Consider the following 20,000-nt stretch of genomic DNA (forward strand, 5'->3'; position numbering starts at 1 on the left):
AAAGCAACCCTCTACACCATAAAGTCAGGGTTAAGTAACCCTATGGGATTTTCATGTCCTGAGGAGTAAAAGCTACCCTCCATACTCAACGACAGATGAAGGCCTCTTCTCTTGTCATCATCCCTCTCTGCCACACACAGGAGGCTGCTCCCAAGTCAACATACCTTACCTTTGAACCACCTGATCTCCGGCTGGGGGATCCCTGAGGCGGAGCATGCCAAGATGGTGGTTTCTCCTAGACCAATCAGAATCTCACTCAGCACCACGATCACCACAGGGGACTCTGGGAGAAGACAAGAGACCAGGGGGTGAGAGTATGAGAGAGGGAGACTGGCAGAGCACAACACAGGTTAAAGGAGTCCGTCAGTCCGTTCGTCTGCATGTCTGTTGTGTCCTACTCACCGATATAGGTGAGGACGGATGTTTGAGTGTCTGTCCCAGCCAGGTTGCTGGCCAGACAGCCGTACACCCCAGCATCCTTCTGTTCCATGTTCCTGATGATCAGACTCCCATCAGGGGTCATTCTGTGTCTGCACAGGGGCCAGAGGTCAGAGGGTTAATGCATATTGACACACATCAACCTCATCTACACACACCTGTAATAACATAGCAACACAGACAACACTCCATGAAGTACCAAAGCATGGTAACCCTTGAGCCTTGAGCACCGCAACAGACAAAACAAACACAGGACACAGCATCCTTCTGCCACTCCTGACCTGCGTGACCTGTGTGAGAGGTGAAAGGTTGTGACCTCACCTGCTGGAACCCATGAGGAACATGTCGTTGTGTGTCCAGACCAGGTGGGGGGTGGGGTAACCTCTGGCCGAGCACCTGATCCTCACTTCCTGTCCCGTGGTAAAGGTCTGGTGCCGGGGGTCCACTGACACCTGGGGGGGCTCTGGAAGAAAAGAGGGGGTCAGAGGTCACAGCAACATGAATATCCTTAAATCATCTGGTTCAATAATGATTGCTGCCATCAAAGATCAATTCATATAATCCACTGACCAAATGTATATTGTATATATTTAAAGTTGAAGGTGAGACTAACTTGCACAGTGGTTTATACAAGCGTATCAATAAACACATTGTGATGAAAGCAGGCAGATAGGAGTCTACCTGTGCCCAGAACCTGCCCCTTTGCCCTCCCACTCTCCAAGTGCCCTTTTGGGTGGTGGTATAATTATATATTTTTTGCATACAGTTTTTGCAGTTGTTCTGAACCCACTGCCCCCAAGTAATTGTGACTTGGTCAAGTTTGCCACTCCCCACCCCTACCCCGTCCGTTAGTCTGCTCTGTACCGAGCTAACCTTTTTTCCCAGTCTGCCCTGTACAGAGCTAACCTTTTTCCCAGTCTGCTCTGTACCGAGCTAACCTTTTTCCCAGTCTGCCCTGTACAGAGCTAACCTTTTTCCCAGTCTGCCCTGTACCGAGCTAACCTTTTTCCCAGTTTGCCCTGTACCGAGCTAACCTTTTTCCCAGTCTGCCCTGTACAGAGCTAACCTTTTTCCCAGTCTTCCCTGTACCGAGCTAACCTTTTTCCCAGTCTGCCCTGTACAGAGCTAACCTTTTTCCCAGTCTGCCCTGTACCGAGCTAACCTTTTTCCTAGTCTGCCCTGTACCGAGCTAACCTTTTTTCCCAGTCTGCCCTGTACCGAGCTAACCTTTTTCCCAGTCTTCCCTGTACCGAGCTAACCTTTTACCCAGTCTGCCCTGTACCGAGCTAACGTTTTACCCAGTCTGCCCTGTACCGAGCTAACCTTTTTCCCAGTCTGCCCTGTACCGAGCTAACCTTTTTCCCAGTCTGCCCTGTACCGAGCTAACCTTTTTCCCAGTCTGCCCTGTACCGAGCTAACCTTTTTCCCAGTCTGCCCTGTAAATGCAGTAATAAAAATAGAAATGGACTCATAGCCGTGGAAAGGATCCTGGAGGTGCAGCAGCACCCCTGATATATTGAAAGACATTGGTCAAAGTTATGGAATTACTACCGCCTTTTCAGAAAGAAATCCAATCATTCAGAATAGCCTACTACACCCTGAGTAGGCCTATCATTTAGCCACAGAGGATCAATAGCTCTTTTTTTAAATTGCCTATCTGTGGATTGTGTGTAGTCCAATAACAAGGCATAGCCTACAGTCGAGAATGCACAATGAATCTGTCGGCAAACAGCATGCAGGCAAAACACGCCTTTCGCAATATTTGAAATACAATTGCGGAAAAACACAGGTTGGAAAGCAAATAGCTCCTGCTGAAAGGAGAAGACTCCAACCTGTCTGCTGTGAGCCAGGACTTCCAAATAGGCCTAGTTTGTCAGTGTCAAAGTAGCCTGTCATTTCCATCACTTGTGCGGTATTAAAAAAGATTCAGCTAAAGTCTCCAGTCATGTGAAAGGCCACCTTTTCCCCAGACCCTAGGCTACATTATTATAAAGGTACTTCAGAGCTCCCCATGTCACCCCCTCTCATGACCTCAGAGCTCCCCAGGTCACCCCCTCTCATGACCTCAGAGCTCCCCAGGTCACCCCCTCTCATGACCTCAGAGTTCCCCAGGTCACCCCCTCTCACGACCTAAAAGCTCCCCAGGTCACCCCCTCTCACGACCTCAGAGCTCCCCAGGTCACCCCTTATCATGACCTCAGTGCTCCCCAGGTCACCCCCTCTCACAACCTCAGAGCTCCCCAGGTCATCTCCCTCTCACAACCTCAGAGCTCCCCAGGTCACCTCCCTCTCACAACCTCAGAGCTCCCCAGGTCACCCCCTCTCACGACCTCAGAGCTCCCCAGGTCACCCCCCTCTCACAACCTCAGAGCTCCCCAGGTCACCTCCCTCTCACAACTTCAGAGCTCCCCAGGTCACCCCGCTCTCACAACCTCAGAGGTCCCCAGGTCACCTCCCACTCACAACCTCAGAGCTCCCCAGGTCACCCCCTCTCACAACCTCATAGCTCCCCAGGTCACCCCCCTCTCACAACCTCAGAGCTCCCCAGGTCACCCCGCTCTCACAACCTCAGAGCTCCCCAGGTCACCTCCCTCTCACAACCTCAGAGCTCCCCAGGTCACCTCCCTCTCACAACTTCAGAGCTCCCCAGGTCTCCTCCCTCTCACAACCTCAGAGCTCCCCAGGTCACCTCCCTCTCACAACCTCAGAGCTCCCCAGGTCACCTCCCTCTCACAACTTCAGAGCTCCCCAGGTCTCCTCCCTCTCACAACCTCAGAGCTCCCCAGGTCACCTTCCTCTCACAACCTCAGAGCTCCCCAGGTCACCCCCTCTCACAACCTCAGAGCTCCCCAGGTCACCCCCCTCTCACAACCTCAGAGCTCCCCAGGTCACCCCCTCTCACAACCTCAGAGCTCTCCAGGTCACCTCCCTCTCACAACCTCAGAGCTCCCCAGGTCACCCCCCTCTCACAACCTCAGAGCTCCCCAGGTCACCCCCCTCTCACAACCTCAGAGCTCCCCAGGTCACCCCCTCTCACAACCTCAGAGCTCCCCAGGTCACCCCTCTCACAACCTCAGAGCTCCCCAGGTCACCCCCTCTCACAACCTCAGAGCTCCCCAGGTCACCCCCTCTCACAACCTCAGAGCTCCCCAGGTCACCCCCTCTCACAACCTCAGAGCTCTCCAGGTCACCTCCCTCTCACAACCTCAGAGCTCCCCAGGTCACCCCCTCTCACAACCTCAGAGCTCCCCAGGTCACCCCTTATCATGACCTCAGAGCTCCCCAGGTCACCCCCTCTCACAACCTCAGAGCTCCCCAGGTCACCCCCTCTCACAACCTCAGAGCTCCCCAGGTCACCCCCTCTCACAACCTCAGAGCTCCCCAGGTCACCCCCTCTCACAACCTCAGAGCTCCCCAGGTCACCCCCTCTCACAACCTCAGAGCTCCCCAGGTCACCCCCTCTCACAACCTCAGAGCTCTCCAGGTCACCTCCCTCTCACAACCTCAGAGCTCCCCAGGTCACCCCCTCTCACAACCTCAGAGCTCCCCAGGTCACCCCTTATCATGACCTCAGAGCTCCCCAGTTCACCCCCTCTCACAACCTCAGAGCTCCCCAGGTCACCCCTTATCATGACCTCAGAGCTCCCCAGGTCACCCCCTCTCACAACCTCAGAGCTCTCCAGGTCACCCCTTATCATGACCTCAGAGCTCTCCAGGTCACCTCCCTCTCACAACCTCAGAGCTCCCCAGGTCACCCCCTCTCACAACCTCAGAGCTCCCCAGGTCACCTCCCTCTCACAACCTCAGAGCTCTCCAGGTCACCTTCCTCTCACAACCTCAGAGCTCTCCAGGTCACCCCCTCTCACAACCTCAGAGCTCCCCAGGTCACCCCCTCTCACAACCTCAGAGCTCCCCAGGTCACCCCCTCTCACAACCTCAGAGCTCCCCAGGTCACCCCCTCTCACAACCTCAGAGCTCCCCAGGTCACCTCCCTCTCACAACCTCAGAGCTCCCCAGGTCACCCCCTCTCACAACCTCAGAGCTCCCCAGGTCACCCCCTCTCACAACCTCAGAGCTCCCCAGGTCACCTCCCTCTCACAACCTCAGAGCTCCCCAGGTCACCCCCTCTCACAACCTCAGAGCTCCCCAGGTCACCTCCCTCTCACAACCTCAGAGCTCCCCAGGTCACCCCCTCTCACAACCTCAGAGCTCCCCAGGTCACCCCTTATCACAACCTCAGAGCTCCCCAGGTCACCTCCCTCTCACAACCTCAGAGCTCCCCAGGTCACCCCCTCTCACAACCTCAGAGCTCCCCAGGTCACCTCCCTCTCACAACCTCAGAGCTCCCCAGGTCACCTCCCTCTCACAACCTCAGAGCTCCCCAGGTCACCTCCCTCTCACAACCTCAGAGCTCTCCAGGTCACCTCCCTCTCACAACCTCAGAGCTCCCCAGGTCACCCCCTCTGACAACCTCAGAGCTCCCCAGGTCACCTCCCTCTGACAACCTCAGAGCTCCCCAGGTCACCTCCCTCTGACAACCTCAGAGCTCCCCAGGTCACCCCCTCTGACAACCTCAGAGCTCCCCAGGTCACCTCCTCTGACAACCTCAGAGCTCCCCAGGTCACCCCCTCTGACAACCTCAGAGCTCCCCAGGTCACCCCCTCTGACAACCTCAGAGCTCCCCAGGTCACCTCCTCTGACAACCTCAGAGCTCCCCAGGTCACCCCCTCTGACAACCTCAGAGCTCCCCAGGTCACCCCCTCTCACAACCTCAGAGCTCCCCAGGTCACCTCCTCTGACAACCTCAGAGCTCCCCAGGTCACCCCCTCACAACCTGACAACCTCAGAGCTCCCCAGACAACCTCACCCCCAGGTCACCCCTCACAACCTCAGAGCTCCCCAGGTCACCCCTCTGACAACCTCAGAGCTCCCCAGGTCACCTCCTCTGACAACCTCAGAGCTCCCCAGGTCACCCCTCTGACAACCTCAGAGCTCCCCAGGTCACCCCCTCTGACAACCTCAGAGCTCCCCAGGTCACCCCTCTGACAACCTCAGAGCTCCCCAGGTCACCTCCTCTGACAACCTCAGAGCTCCCCAGGTCACCCCTCTGACAACCTCAGAGCTCCCCAGGTCACCCCCTCTCACAACCTCAGAGCCCCCAGGTCACCTCCCTCTGACAACCTCAGAGCTCCCCAGGTCACCCCCTCTCACAACCTCAGAGCTCCCCAGGTCACCTCCTCTGACAACCTCAGAGCTCCCCAGGTCACCTCCTCTGACAACCTCAGAGCTCCCCAGGTCACCCCCTCTGACAACCTCAGAGCTCCCCAGGTCACCTCCTCTGACAACCTCAGAGCTCCCCAGGTCACCCCCTCTGACAACCTCAGAGCTCCCCAGGTCACCCCTCTGACAACCTCAGAGCTCCCCAGGTCACCTCCTCTGACAACCTCAGAGCTCCCCAGGTCACCCCCTCTGACAACCTCAGAGCTCCCCAGGTCACCCCCTCTCTGACAACCTCAGAGCTCCCCAGGTCACCTCCTCAGAGCTCCCCAGACAACCTCAGAGCTCCCCAGGTCACCCCCTCTCACAACCTCAGAGCTCCCCAGGTCACCTCCCTCTCACAACCTCAGAGCTCCCCAGGTCATCTCCTCTGACAACCTCAGAGCTCCCCAGGTCACCCCCTCTGACAACCTCAGAGCTCCCCAGGTCACCCCCTCTCACAACCTCAGAGCTCCCCAGGTCACCTCCCTCTGACAACCTCAGAGCTCCCCAGGTCACCCCCTCTGACAACCTCAGAGCTCCCCAGGTCACCTCCTCTGACAACCTCAGAGCTCCCCAGGTCACCTCCCTCTGACAACCTCAGAGCTCTCCAGGTCATCTCCTCTGACAACCTCAGAGCTCCCCAGGTCACCTCCCTCTGACAACCTCAGAGCTCCCCAGGTCACCTCCCTCTGACAACCTCAGAGCTCCCCAGGTCACCCCCTCTGACAACCTCAGAGCTCCCCAGGTCACCTCCTCTGACAACCTCAGAGCTCCCCAGGTCACCTCCTTTGACAACCTCAGAGCTCCCCAGGTCACTCCTCTGACAACCTCAGAGCTCCCCAGGTCACCTCCCTCTGACAACTTCAGAGCTCCCCAGGTCACCTCCCTCTCACACCCTCAGAGCTCCCCAGGTCACCTCCCTCTCACAACCTCAGAGCTCCCCAGGTCACCCCCTCTGACAACCTCAGAGCTCCCCAGGTCACCCCCTCTCACAACCTCAGAGCTCCCCAGGTCACCTCCCTCTGACAACCTCAGAGCTCCCCAGGTCACCCCCTCTGACAACCTCAGAGCTCCCCAGGTCACCTCCTCTGACAACCTCAGAGCTCCCCAGGTCACCTCCCTCTGACAACCTCAGAGCTCTCCAGGTCATCTCCTCTGACAACCTCAGAGCTCCCCAGGTCACCTCCCTCTGACAACCTCAGAGCTCCCCAGGTCACCTCCCTCTGACAACCTCAGAGCTCCCCAGGTCACCCCCTCTGACAACCTCAGAGCTCCCCAGGTCACCTCCTCTGACAACCTCAGAGCTCCCCAGGTCACCTCCTTTGACAACCTCAGAGCTCCCCAGGTCACTCCTCTGACAACCTCAGAGCTCCCCAGGTCACCTCCCTCTGACAACTTCAGAGCTCCCCAGGTCACCTCCCTCTCACACCCTCAGAGCTCCCCAGGTCACCTCCCTCTCACAACCTCAGAGCTCCCCAGGTCACCTCCTCTGACAACCTCAGAGCTCCCCAGGTCACCTCCCTCTGACAACCTCAGAGCTCCCCAGGTCACCTACTCTCACAACCTCAGAGCTCCCCAGGTCACCTCCTCTCACAACCTCAGAGCTCCCCAGGTCACCTCCTCTCACAACCTCAGAGCTCCCCAGGTCACCTCCTCTGACAACCTCAGAGCTCCCCAGGTCACCTCCTCTGACAACCTCAGAGCTCCCCAGGTCACCTCCCTCTGACAACCTCAGAGCTCCCCAGGTCACCTCCCTCTCACAACCTCAGAGCTCCCCAGGTGACCTCCTCTGACAACCTCAGAGCTCCCCAGGTCACCTCCTCTCACAACCTCAGAGCTCCCCAGGTCACCTCCTCTCACAACCTCAGAGCTCCCCAGGTCACCTCCTCTGACAACCTCAGAGCTCCCCAGGTCACCTCCCTCTCACAACCTCAGAGCTCCCCAGGTCACCTCCTCTGACAACCTCAGAGCTCCCCAGGTCACCTCCTCTGACAACCTCAGAGCTCCCCAGGTCACCTCCCTCTGACAACCTCAGAGCTCCCCAGGTCACCTCCCTCTCACAACCTCAGAGCTCCCCAGGTGACCTCCTCTGACAACCTCAGAGCTCCCCAGGTCACCTCCTCTCACAACCTCAGAGCTCCCCAGGTCACCTCCTCTCACAACCTCAGAGCTCTCCAGGTCACCTCCTCTGACAATCACTTTTTGTTCCAGCACCTCCCGATATACAAATAAAGCACCGAACACAGTAGCCTAGACTCTAGTTAATCACCATATAGGCTATGATAATATCCACACAAGCCACTAGCCAGCTAGCCATATATCAGTTAGAAGATGATGAATATTACATTATATTATGAAGTTATTATTTAAGAGCATTGAAGACGAATCACAATCGGTAAAAAGTTGAATAGAGCTAATAGCTAACTTGCAGATTTACATCAACATAAATGATCAGCTGACAGCCGAGCATCTTTTCCCCATGTCAATCATGTCTTTAGGAGACACTGTGACTAGTGTGCTGACGGTGTGTGATGAATGAGTGTGTTGTCACATAAATAAATAGACCTATGCAATTAAAAAAAGTATCATAATTCACTACAGAGGCACATATAAGGCTCAGGCAGTTAGTATGTTATGAACTTCGAGATATTAATGATTCAAATGTTTTCAGGGGGGGGGGTCTGTGCACGGCCCTGGATGAAAGGCTAAAGATGATGCAGATATAAGGCTTAGATTTGGTCTTGCTCGTTGGCACAGACAGCAGACTAACCCAGACCTCCATGGCCTGATACAGACCTGTCTAAAGATTTAGGCTGTCACCCTTCTGCCTTGTTCAAACCTAATAGCTTTAATAGAACAGTTGTATATTCTACGTAGCATTAAAACTGCTGCACGTAACTACAACCAATAATGTTTCACGGAATATCTTTCATTGTCATCTCTCTTTAAATTGGTTAAAAAAATAAGGAATATTGATAACAGATCTTCCCAAAGCCATCCGAATCCGCAAAGATTTTCCAATTGATTCATGATGTGTAACTCATCCCTTAAAAGTGTGTGTTTTCCCAATTTTCGCCGCCTGCCAAAATAATCTCCAGAGCCCAGTGAGCTCTAGCTCCGAGAAAATCCAAAACAGGATCCGGACTTCCCAACAAAGAAGACTTACAGGAGGGTTTCCTGTTCTATACAGAACAACCCTCCCATTCTCATTTCCTCTAGGAATTCCCCAGAAGGGTTTGTCCCTTCGTTTGCACCCATGACTGGGATAGTGTTTACATTAAATTATTTCTGTTTTTCTTTGGACACTGACAGTAAATCCTATGATAACACTCTTCACCTCGAACATCTCAATCAGGGGTCAGGGGTGATAGAGGGGTAAACAGTAAAACATTACAATGATTATTAAGAGACAGCACTATAGCTATGTTATAAAGGTGCTGTTTGGAGAGAGAGAGAGAGAGAGAGACATTAACACATTGGAAAGAATTAACAAAAAAACAGAGCAAACTAGAATGCTATTTGGCCCTACACAGAGAGTACACAGCGGCAGAATACCTGACCACTGTGACTGACCCAAAATTAAGGAAAGCGTTGACTATGTACAGACTCAGTGAGCATAGCCTTGCTATTGAGAAAGGCCGCCGTAGGCAGACATGGCTCTCAAGAGAAGACAGGCTATGTGCTCACTGCCCACAAAATGAGGTGGAAACTTGAGGTGGAAAATTCGAAAACAAATCCAATTTTGAAAAACTCCCATATCTTTTGGGTGAAATTCCACAGTGTGCCATCACAGCAGCAAGATTTGTGACCTGTTGCCACGAGAAAAGGGCAACCAGTGAAGAACAAACACCATTGTAAATACAACCCATATTTATGCTTATTCCTTTTATCTTGTGTCCTTTAACTATTTGTACATTGTATATATATATATAATATGACATTTGTAATGTCTTTACTGTTTTTAAACTTCTGTATGTGTAATGTTTACTGTTAATTTTTGTTGTTTTTCACTTTATATATTCACTTTGTATGTTGTCTACCTCACTTGCTTTGGCAATGTTAACACATGTTTCCCATGCCAATAAAGCCCTTGAATTGAATTGAATTGAATTGAATTGAATTGAATTGAGAGAGAGAGAGAGAGAGAGAGAGAGAGAGAGAGAGAGAGAGAGAGAGAGAGAGAGAGAGAGAGAGAGAGAGAGAGAGAGAGAGAGAGACAGAGAGAGAGAGAGAGAGAGAGAGAGAGAGAGAGAGAGAGAGAGAGAGAGCACTATAGCTATGTTATAAAGGTGCTGTTTGGAGAGAGAGAGAGAGAGAGAGAGAGAGAGAGAGAGAGAGAGAGAGAGAGAGAGAGAGAGAGAGAGAGAGAGAGAGAGAGAGAGAGAGACAGCACTATAGCTATGTTATAAAGGTGCTGTTTGGAGAGAGAGAGACAGAGAGAGAGACAGAGAGAGAGAGAGAGAGAGAGAGCGAGAGAGAGAGAGAGAGAGAGAGAGAGACAGCACTATAGCTATGTTATAAAGGTGCTGTTTGGAGAGAGAGAGAGAGAGAGAGAGAGAGAGAGAGAGAGAGAGAGAGAGAGAGAGAGAGAGAGAGAGAGAGAGAGAGAGAGAGAGAGCACTATAGCTATGTTATAAAGGTGCTGTTTGGAGAGAGAGAGAGAGAGAGAGAGAGAGAGAGAGAGAGAGAGAGAGAGAGAGAGAGAGAGAGAGAGAGAGAGAGAGAGAGAGAGAGAGACATAGAGAGAGACATAGAGAGAGACATAGAGAGAGAGAGAGAGAGAGAGAGAGAGAGAGAGAGAGAGAGAGAGAGAGAGAGAGAGAGGCAGCACTATAGCTATGTTATAAAGGTGCTGTTTGGAGAGAGAGAGAGAGAGAGAGAGAGAGAGAGAGAGAGAGAGAGAGAGAGAGAGAGAGAGAGAGAGAGAGAGAGAGAGAGAGAGAGAGAGAGAGAGAGAGAGAGAGAGAGAGAGAGAGAGACAGCACTATAGCGATGTTATAAAGGTGCTGTTTGGAGAGAGAGAGAGAGAGAGAGAGAGAGAGAGAGAGAGAGAGAGAGAGAGAGAGAGAGAGAGAGAGAGAGAGAGAGAGAGAGAGAGAGAGAGAGAGAGAGACAGAGACAGAGACAGAGACAGAGACAGAGAGAGAGAGAGAGAGAGAGAGAGAGAGAGAGAGAGAGAGAGAGAGAGAGAGAGAGAGAGAGAGAGAGACAGCACTATAGCTATGTTATAAAGGTGCTGTTTGGAGAGAGAGAGAGAGAGAGAGAGAGAGAGAGAGAGAGAGAGAGAGAGAGAGAGAGAGAGAGAGAGAGAGAGAGAGAGAGAGAGAGAGAGAGAGAGAGACAGCACTATAGCTATGTTATAAAGGTGCTGTTTGGAGAGAGAGAGAGAGAGAGAGAGAGAGAGAGAGAGAGAGAGAGAGAGAGAGAGAGAGAGAGAGAGAGACAGAGACAGAGAGAGAGAGAGAGAGAGAGAGAGAGAGAGAGAGAGAGAGAGAGAGAGAGAGACAGCACTATAGCTATGTTATAAAGGTGCTGTTTGGAGAGAGAGAGAGAGAGAGAGAGAGAGAGAGAGAGAGAGAGAGAGAGAGAGAGAGAGAGAGAGAGAGAGACAGAGACAGAGAGAGAGAGAGAGAGAGAGAGAGAGAGAGAGAGAGAGAGAGAGAGAGAGAGAGAGAGACAGCACTATAGCTATGTTATAAAGGTGCTGTTTGGAGAGAGAGAGAGAGAGAGAGAGAGAGAGAGAGAGAGAGAGAGAGAGAGAGAGAGAGAGAGAGAGAGAGAGACAGAGACAGAGAGAGAGAGAGAGAGAGAGAGAGAGAGAGAGAGAGAGAGAGAGAGAGAGAGAGAGAAGAGAGAGAGAGAGAGAGAGAGAGAGAGAGAGAGAGAGAGAGAGAGAGAGAGCGATAGAGAGAGAGAGAGAGAGAGAGAGAGAGAGAGAGAGAGAGAGAGAGAGAGAGAGAGAGAGAGAGAGAGAGAGAGAGAGAGAGAGAGAGAGAGAGAGAGAGAGAGAGAGAGAGAGAGAGAGAGAGAGAGAGAGAGAGAGGGAACCTCTGAACAAATTACATATAATTCCTTGACATGGAATCATCTGGACAATAAATCTCATTGGCCTCATCTATAACCCACTTTCCATCTGTATCCCACATAGAGGAAGACTTTGAACATGCTGTCTGTCTGAACACACCTCTGCTCTACCTGCTCTCAACACCTTCTCTTCACCCCACGTCTTTCCCCTTTACGGGGTGACCCGGTGACGTCTCTCTCAGGACTAGGGGTTTCCTACAGTACAAGGAGACATATTTCTCAAGTTTTACTCAGCAATAGGCTTTATGTGTCAGGACCAGGCCTGTCTTTGCCCACTGTTGTCCCGTGTCAGCAGCCCTGGCCCACTTCAAAGACCTGGCCTAATGACTAGGATGGACCTGACAAGGGGGTTGTTAAAGAACCGCAGGGGCCCTGGGACAGCTGTTACATAGAGAGAGAGAGAGAGAGAGAGAGAGAGAGAGAGAGAGAGAGAGAGAGAGAGAGAGAGAGAGAGAGAGAGAGAGAGAGAGAGAGAGAGAGAGAGAGAGAGAGAGAGAGAGAGAGAGAGAGAGATAATGAGAGAGAGCGACAGAGAGAGCGTGAGAGAGAACAAAAGGGGCATGGCTAGAGCGCTCCAAGAGAGCTAAAGAGAGAAGAAAGTAAGATAGCTGAAGAAAACAAAAGAGAGGAGAGGAGAGGGGGAGAGGGGAAGAGCTAGGAGAGAGAACAAAAGAGAGGAGAGGAGAGGGGAGAGGGGAAGAGCTAGGAGAGAGAACAAAAGAGAGGAGAAGAGCTAGGAGAGAGAACAAAAGAGAGGAGAGGAGAGGGGGAGAGGGGAAGAGCTAGGAGAGAGAACAAAAGAGAGGAGAGGGGGAGAGGGGAAGAGCTAGGAGAGAGAACAAAAGAGAGGAGAGGAGAGGAGAGAGGGGAAGAGCTAGGAGAGAGAACAAAAGAGAGGAGAGGGGAGAGGGGAAGAGCTAGGAGAGAGAACAAAAGAGAGGAGAGGAGTGGGGGAGAGGGGGAGAGGGGAAGAGCTAGGAGAGAAAACAAAAGAGAGGAGAGGAGAGGGGGAGAGGGGAAGAGCTAGGAGAGAGAACAAAAGAGAGAAGAGGAGAGGGGAGAGGGGAAGAGCTAGGAGAGAGAACAAAAGAGAGGAGAGGAGAGGGGAGAGGGGAAGAGCTAGGAGAGAGAACAAAAGAGAGGAGGAGAGGAGAGGGGGAGAGGGGAAGAGCTAGGAGAGAGAACAAAAGAGAGGAGAGGAGAGGGGAGAGGGGAAGAGCTAGGAGAGATAACAAAAGAGAGGAGAGGAGAGGAGAGGGGGAGAGGGGAAGAGCTAGGAGAGAGAACAAAAGAGAGGAGATGAGAGGGGAGAGGGGAAGAGCTAGGAGAGAGAACAAAAGAGAGGAGATGAGAGGGGAGAGGGGAAGAGCTAGGAGAGAGAACAAAAGAGAGGAGAGGGGAGAGGGGAAGAGCTAGGAGAGAGAACAATAGAGAGGAGAGGAGAGGGGGAGAGGGGAAGAGCTAGGAGAGAGAACAAAAGAGAGGAGAGGAGAGGGGAGAGGGGAAGAGCTAGGAGAGAGAACAAACGAGAGGAGAGGAGAGGGGAAGAGCTAGGAGAGAGAACAAAAGAGAGGAGAGGAGGAGGGGGAGAGGGGAAGAGCTAGGAGAGAGAACAAAAGAGAGGAGAGGGGGAGAGGGGAAGAGCTAGGAGAGAGAACAAAAGAGAGGAGAGGGGGAGAGGGGAAGAGCTAGGAGAGAGAACAAAAGAGAGGAGAGGAGTGGGGGAGAGGGGAGAGGGGAAGAGCTAGGAGAGAAAACAAAAGAGGGGAGAGGAGAGGGGGAGAGGGGAAGAGCTAGGAGAGAGAACAAAAGAGAGAAGAGGAGAGGGGAGAGGGGAAGAGCTAGGAGAGAGAACAAAAGAGAGGAGAGGAGAGGGGAGAGAGAACAAAAGAGAGGAGAGGAGAGGGGAGAGAGAACAAAAGAGAGGAGAGGAGAGGGGAGAGAGAACAAAAGAGAGGAGAGGAGAGGGGAGAGAGAACAAAAGAGAGGAGGAGAGGAGAGGGGGAGAGGGGAAGAGCTAGGAGAGAGAACAAAAGAGAGGAGATGAGAGGGGAGAGGGGAAGAGCTAGGAGAGATAACAAAAGAGAGGAGAGGAGAGGGGGAGAGGGGAAGAGCTAGGAGAGAGAACAAAAGAGAGGAGAAGAGAGGGGAGAGGGGAAGAGCTAGGAGAGAGAACAAAAGAGAGGAGAGGAGAGGGGAGAGAGAACAAAAGAGAGGAGAGGAGAGGGGAGAGAGAACAAAAGAGAGGAGAGGAGAGGGGAGAGAGAACAAAAGAGAGGAGAGGAGAGGGGAGAGAGAACAAAAGAGAGGAGAGGAGAGGGGGAGAGGGGAAGAGCTAGGAGAGAGAACAAAAGAGAGAAGAGGAGAGGGGAGAGGGGAAGAGCTAGGAGAGAGAACAAAAGAGAGGAGAGGAGAGGGGAGAGAGAACAAAAGAGAGGAGAGGAGAGGGGAGAGAGAACAAAAGAGAGGAGAGGAGAGGGAGAGAGAGACAAAAGAGAGGAGAGGAGAGGGGGAGAGAGAACAAAAGAGAGGAGGAGAGGAGAGAGAACAAAAGAGAGGAGAGGAGAGGGGAAGAGCTAGGAGAGAGAACAAAAGAGAGGAGATGAGAGGGGGAGAGGGGAAGAGCTAGGAGAGATAACAAAAGAGAGATGAGAGGAGAGGGGAGATATAAAAAGAGAGGAGAGGAGAGGGGGAGAGGGGAAGAGCTAGGAGAGAGAACAAAAGAGAGGAGAAGAGAGGGAGAGGGGAAGAGCTAGGAGAGAGAACAATAGAGAGGAGAGGAGAGGGGGAGAGGGGAAGAGCTAGGAGAGAGAACAAAAGAGAGGAGAGGAGAGGGGAGAGGGGAAGAGCTAGGAGAGAGAACAAACGAGAGGAGAGGAGAGGGGAAGAGCTAGGAGAGAGAACAAAAGAGAGGAGAGGAGAGGGGGAGAGGGGATGAGCTAGGAGAGAGAACAAGAGAGATTAATGTAGGGAGGGAGATAAAAACACAAGAGTGCAACACTGAAAACCACCCAAGAAACCATGGGAACTTTTTTTCAGGTCAATTGAGCAAGTTATCACTCAATGAGCTCAGCAAATGACAGGGTAGGGTGGAGAAGTTCACTCCAAACGTGTCTGCAGCAGCACCGGTACTGTATTATAACCTTCAGTAACCGACTGGTTGTCTTAGAACACAGTGGATCACCTCTGACACATTTTACCTGTCCTAGAACACAGTGGAACACCTCTGACACATTCTACCTGTCCTAGAACACAGTGGAACACCTCTGACACATTTTACCTGTCCTAGCACACAGTGGAACACTTCTGACACATTTTGCCTGTCCTAGAACACAGTGGAACACCTCTGACACATTCTACCTGTCCTAGAACACAGTGGAACACTTCTGACACATTCTACCTGTCCTAGAACATAGTGGAACACTTCTGACACATTCTACCTGTCCTAGAACAAAGTGGAACACCTCTGACACATTCTACCTGTCCTAGAACACAGTGGAACACTTCTGACACATTCTACCTGTCCTAGAACATAGTGGAACACTTTTGTCACATTCTGCTTGTTCCAGAACACAGTGGAACACTTCTGACACATTCTACCTGTCCTAGAACACAGTGGAACACTTATGTCACATTATTTCTGTTCTAGAAGCAATTGGTACCCTTCTGAAACATTCTGCCTCTTCTAAAACACAGTAGATCACTTCTGACACATTCTGCCCGTCCTAGAACATAGTGGAACACACCTAATACATTTAGGCTGTTCTAGAACACAGTGGAACACTTCTGACACATTCTACCTGTCCTAGAACACAGTGGAAAACTTCTGATACTTTCTGCCTGTTCTAGAACACAGTGTAACCCTTCTGACACATTCTGCCTGTCGTAGAACACAGTGGAACACTTATGTCACATTCTGGTTGTCCTAAAACAAAGTGGAACACTTCTGACACATTCTGCCTGTCCTAGAACACAGTGGAACACTTCCGACACATTCTACCTGTCCTCGAACACAGTGGAACACTTCTGACACATTTTGCCTGTCCTAGAACACAGTGGAACACTTCCGACACATTCTACCTGTCCTCGAACACAGTGGAACACTTCTGACACATTTTGCCTGTCCTAGAACACAGTGGAACACTTCCGACACATTCTGGTTGTCCTAAAACAAAGTGGAACCCTTCTGACACATTCTGGTTGTCCTAAAACAAAGTGGAACACTTCTGACACATTCTGGTTGTCCTAAAACAAAGTGGAACACTTCTGACACATTCTGGTTGTCCTAAAACAAAGTGGAACCCTTCTGACACATTCTGGTTGTCCTAAAACAAAGTGGAACCCTTCTGACACATTCTGGTTGTCCTAAAACAAAGTGGAACACTTCTGACACATTCTGGTTGTCCTAAAACAAAGTGGAACACTTCTGACACATTCTGGTTGTCCTAAAACAAAGTGGAACACTTCTGACACATTCTGGTTGTCCTAAAACAAAGTGGAACACTTCTGACACATTCTGCCTGTCGTAGAACACAGTGGAACACTTCTGACACATTCTGCCTGTCGTAGAACACAGTGGAACACTTCCGACACATTCTACCTGTCCTCGAACACAGTGGAACACTTAGGTCACATTCTGGTTGTCCTAAAACAAAGTGGAACCCTTCTGACATATTCTGGTTGTCCTAAAACAAAGTGGAACACTTCTGACACATTCTGGTTGTCCTAAAACAAAGTGGAACACTTCTGACACATTCTGCCTGTCGTAGAACACAGTGGAACACTTATGTCACATTCTGGTTGTCCTAAAACAAAGTGGAACACTTCTGACACATTCTGCCTGTCGTAGAACACAGTGAAACACTTCTGACACATTCTGCCTGTCATAGAACACAGTGGAACACTTCTGACACATTTTGCCTGTCCTAGAACACAGTGGAACACTTCTGTCAAATTTGTTCTGTTCTAGAACACAGTGGAACCCTTCTGTCACATTCTGCCTGTTATAGAATACAGTGAAACATTTCTGACTAATTCTGTCTCTCCTAGAACACAGTGGAACACTTCTGACGCATTCTGCCTGTTCTAGAACACAGCTGAACACTTCTGACATATTCTCCCTGTTCTAGAACACAGTGGAACACTTCTGACACATTATTTCTGTTCTAGAACACAGTGGAACCCTTCTGAAACATTCTGCCTCTTCTAAAACACAGTGGATCACCTCTGACACATTCTGCCTGTCCTGGAACACAGTGGAACACTTCTGAAACATTCTGCCTGTTCTAGAACACAGGGGATCACCTCTGACACATTCTGCCTGTCCTGGAACACAGTGGAACACTTCTGAAACATTATGCCTGTTCTAGAACACAGGGGACTGTGTTGGGGCGTGGGGAGAGGGGTCTGTGTTTGGGAGCAGGGAGAGGGGACTGTGTTGGGGAGAGGGTACTGTGTTGGGGAGAGGGGACTGTGTTGGGGAGTGGGGACTGTGTTGGGGAGAGGGGACTGTGTTGGGGAGAGGGGACTGTGTTGGGGAGAGGGGACTGTGTTGGGGAGCGGGGACTGTGTTGGGGAGAGGGGACTGTGTTGGGGAGTGGGGACTGTGTTGGGGAGAGGGGACTGTGTTGGGGAGAGGGGACTGTGTTGGGGAGTGGGGACTGTGTTGGGGAGCGGGGACTGTGTTGGGGAGAGGGGACTGTGTTGGGGAGAGGGGACTGTGTTGGGGAGAGGGGACTGTGTTGGGGAGCGGGGACTGTGTTGGGGAGAGGGGACTGTGTTGGGGAGAGGGGACTGTGTTGGGGAGCGGGGACTGTGTTGGGGAGAGGGACTGTGTTGGGGAGAGGGGACTGTGTTGGGGAGCGGGGACTGTGTTGGGGAGAGGGGACTGTGTTGGGGAGTGGGGACTGTGTTGGGGAGAGGGGACTGTGTTGGGGAGAGGGGACTGTGTTGGGGAGTGGGGACTGTGTTGGGGAGCGGGGACTGTGTTGGGGAGAGGGGACTGTGTTGGGGAGAGGGGACTGTGTTGGGGAGCGGGGACTGTGTTGGGGAGAGGGGACTGTGTTGGGGAGAGGGGACTGTGTTGGGGAGCTCGGGACTGTGTTGGGGAGAGGGGACTGTGTTGGGGAGAGGGGACTGTGTTGGGGAGCGGGGACTGTGTTGGGGAGTGGGCGGAGGGGACTGTGGTGGGAGTGGGGAGAGGGGACTGTGTTTGGAGCAGGGACAGGGGACTGTGTTGGGGAGCGGGGAGAGTGAACTGTGTTGGGGAATGGGGACTGTGTTGGGTAAATGGGACTGTGTTGGGTAAAGGGGACTGTGTTTGGTAAAGGGGACTGTGTTTGGGAGCAGGGAGAGGGGTCTGTGTTTGGGAGCAGGGAGAGGGGTCTGTATTTGGGGAGTGGGGAGAGGGGTCTGTGTTTGGGAGCAGGGAGAGGGGTCTGTGTTTGGGAGCAGGGAGTGGGGTCTGTGTTTGGGAGCAGGGAGAGGGGTCTGTGTTTGGGAGCAGGGAGAGGGGTCTGTGTTTGGGAGCAGGGAGAGGGGTCTGTTTGGGAGCAGGGAGAGGGGTCTGTTTGGGAGCAGGGAGAGGGGTCTGTTTGGGAGCAGGGAGAGGGGTCTGTGTTTGAGAGCAGGGATAGGGGTCTGTGTTTGGGAGCAGGGAGAGGGGTCTGTGATTGAGAGCAGGGAGAGGGGTCTGTGTTTGAGAGCAGGGAGAGGGGTCTGTGTTTGGGAGCGGGGAGAGGGGTCTGTGTTTGGGAGCAGCAAGGTTGTGTTGCCCAGAGCCCCATTCCCAAGGGGTGTAAATCTGAACCCGCAGACATACTCCAGTCCAGCTAACACAGTGTGGAGAGGAGTGAGACACACATAAATGTACACATGCATACACAAACACACGGACAAAAACATTTGCAGGCTTACACACACACAGAGAGAAATACACACACACCTTGCACGATGAGGTAGATGCGTTCGATTGAAACTCCTCCCTCGTTGGTGGCGACACACTCGTACCAGCCGGCGTCGTCGGGGCCAATGGAGTTTATGTCCAGTGAGAGGTTGGCCAGGGGGCGCCGGCGGGGGTCTAGACGGGCGTCCACACCCCCTCTGTGCCAGCTCAGGTTGAACTGGACCGTACTGGCCACATGGCAGGTCAGAACAACACTGGAACCTGGAGTTGCTGTCACATTACCGCCCACTGTGATTGATGGAGGGGGCTCTGTGGAGAGAGAGAGAGAGAGAGAGAGAGAGAGAGAGAGAGAGAGAGAGAGAGAGAGAGAGAGAGAGAGAGAGAGAGAGAGAGAGAGAGAGAGAGAGAGAGAGAGAGAGAGAGAGAGAGAGTGAGAGAAAATACTTGAATCAGTCATAGAGCCCATTGCCCTTTATGGTTGTGAGGTCTGGGGTCCGCTCACCAACCAAGACTTCACAAAATGGGACAAACACCAAATTGAGACTCTGCACGCAGAATTCTGCAAAAATATCCTCCGTGTACAACGTAAAACACCAAATAATGCATGCAGAGCAGAATTAGGCCGATACCCACTAATTATCAAAATCCAGAAAAGAGCCGTTAAATTCTACAACCACCTAAAAGGAAGCGATTCACAAACCTTCCATATCAAAGCCATCACCTACAGAGAGATGAACCTGGAGAAGAGTCCCCTAAGCAAGCGGGTCCTGGGGCTCTGTTCACAAACACAAACACACCCTACAGAGCCCCAGGACAACAGCACAATTAGACCCAACCAAATAATGAGAAAACAAAAAGATAATTACTTAACACATTGGAAAGAATTAACAAAAAACAGAGCAAACTAGAATGCTATTTGGCCCTACACAGAGAGTACACAGCGGCAGAATACCTGACCACTGTGACTGACCCAAAATTAAGGAAAGCTTTGACTATGTACAGACTCAGTGAGCATAGCCTTGCTATTGAGAAAGGCCGCCGTAGGCAGACATGGCTCTCAAGAGAAGACAGGCTATGTGCTCACTGCCCACAAAATGAGGTGGAAACTGAGCTGCACTTCCTAACCTCCTGCCCAATGTATGACCATATTAGAGAGACATATTTCCCCCAGATTACACAGATCCACAAAGAATTCGAAGACAAATCCAATTTTGAAAAACTCCCATATCTTAAATTCCACAGTGTGCCATCACAGCAGCAAGATTTGTGACCTGTTGCCACGAGAAAAGGGCAACCAGTGAAGAACAAACACCAT

The 20,000-nt window shown here is 51.9% G+C and overlaps 1 protein-coding gene across 1 annotated transcript in view; it reads right to left on the reverse strand.

Annotated features, from left to right (window-relative positions):
- Window positions 1-20,000, reverse strand: part of hmcn1 (hemicentin 1) — a 271,629-nt gene that overhangs the window by 140,971 nt on the left and 110,658 nt on the right. The window contains 4 exon segments of the mRNA XM_046300125.1: window positions 170-283; window positions 403-530; window positions 760-901; window positions 18,725-18,994. Coding sequence (XP_046156081.1) covers window positions 170-283; window positions 403-530; window positions 760-901; window positions 18,725-18,994 — 654 coding nt within the window.

This window comes from Oncorhynchus gorbuscha, linkage group LG15 (assembly GCF_021184085.1).
Source record: "Oncorhynchus gorbuscha isolate QuinsamMale2020 ecotype Even-year linkage group LG15, OgorEven_v1.0, whole genome shotgun sequence".
NCBI classification, from domain to species: domain Eukaryota; kingdom Metazoa; phylum Chordata; class Actinopteri; order Salmoniformes; family Salmonidae; genus Oncorhynchus; species Oncorhynchus gorbuscha.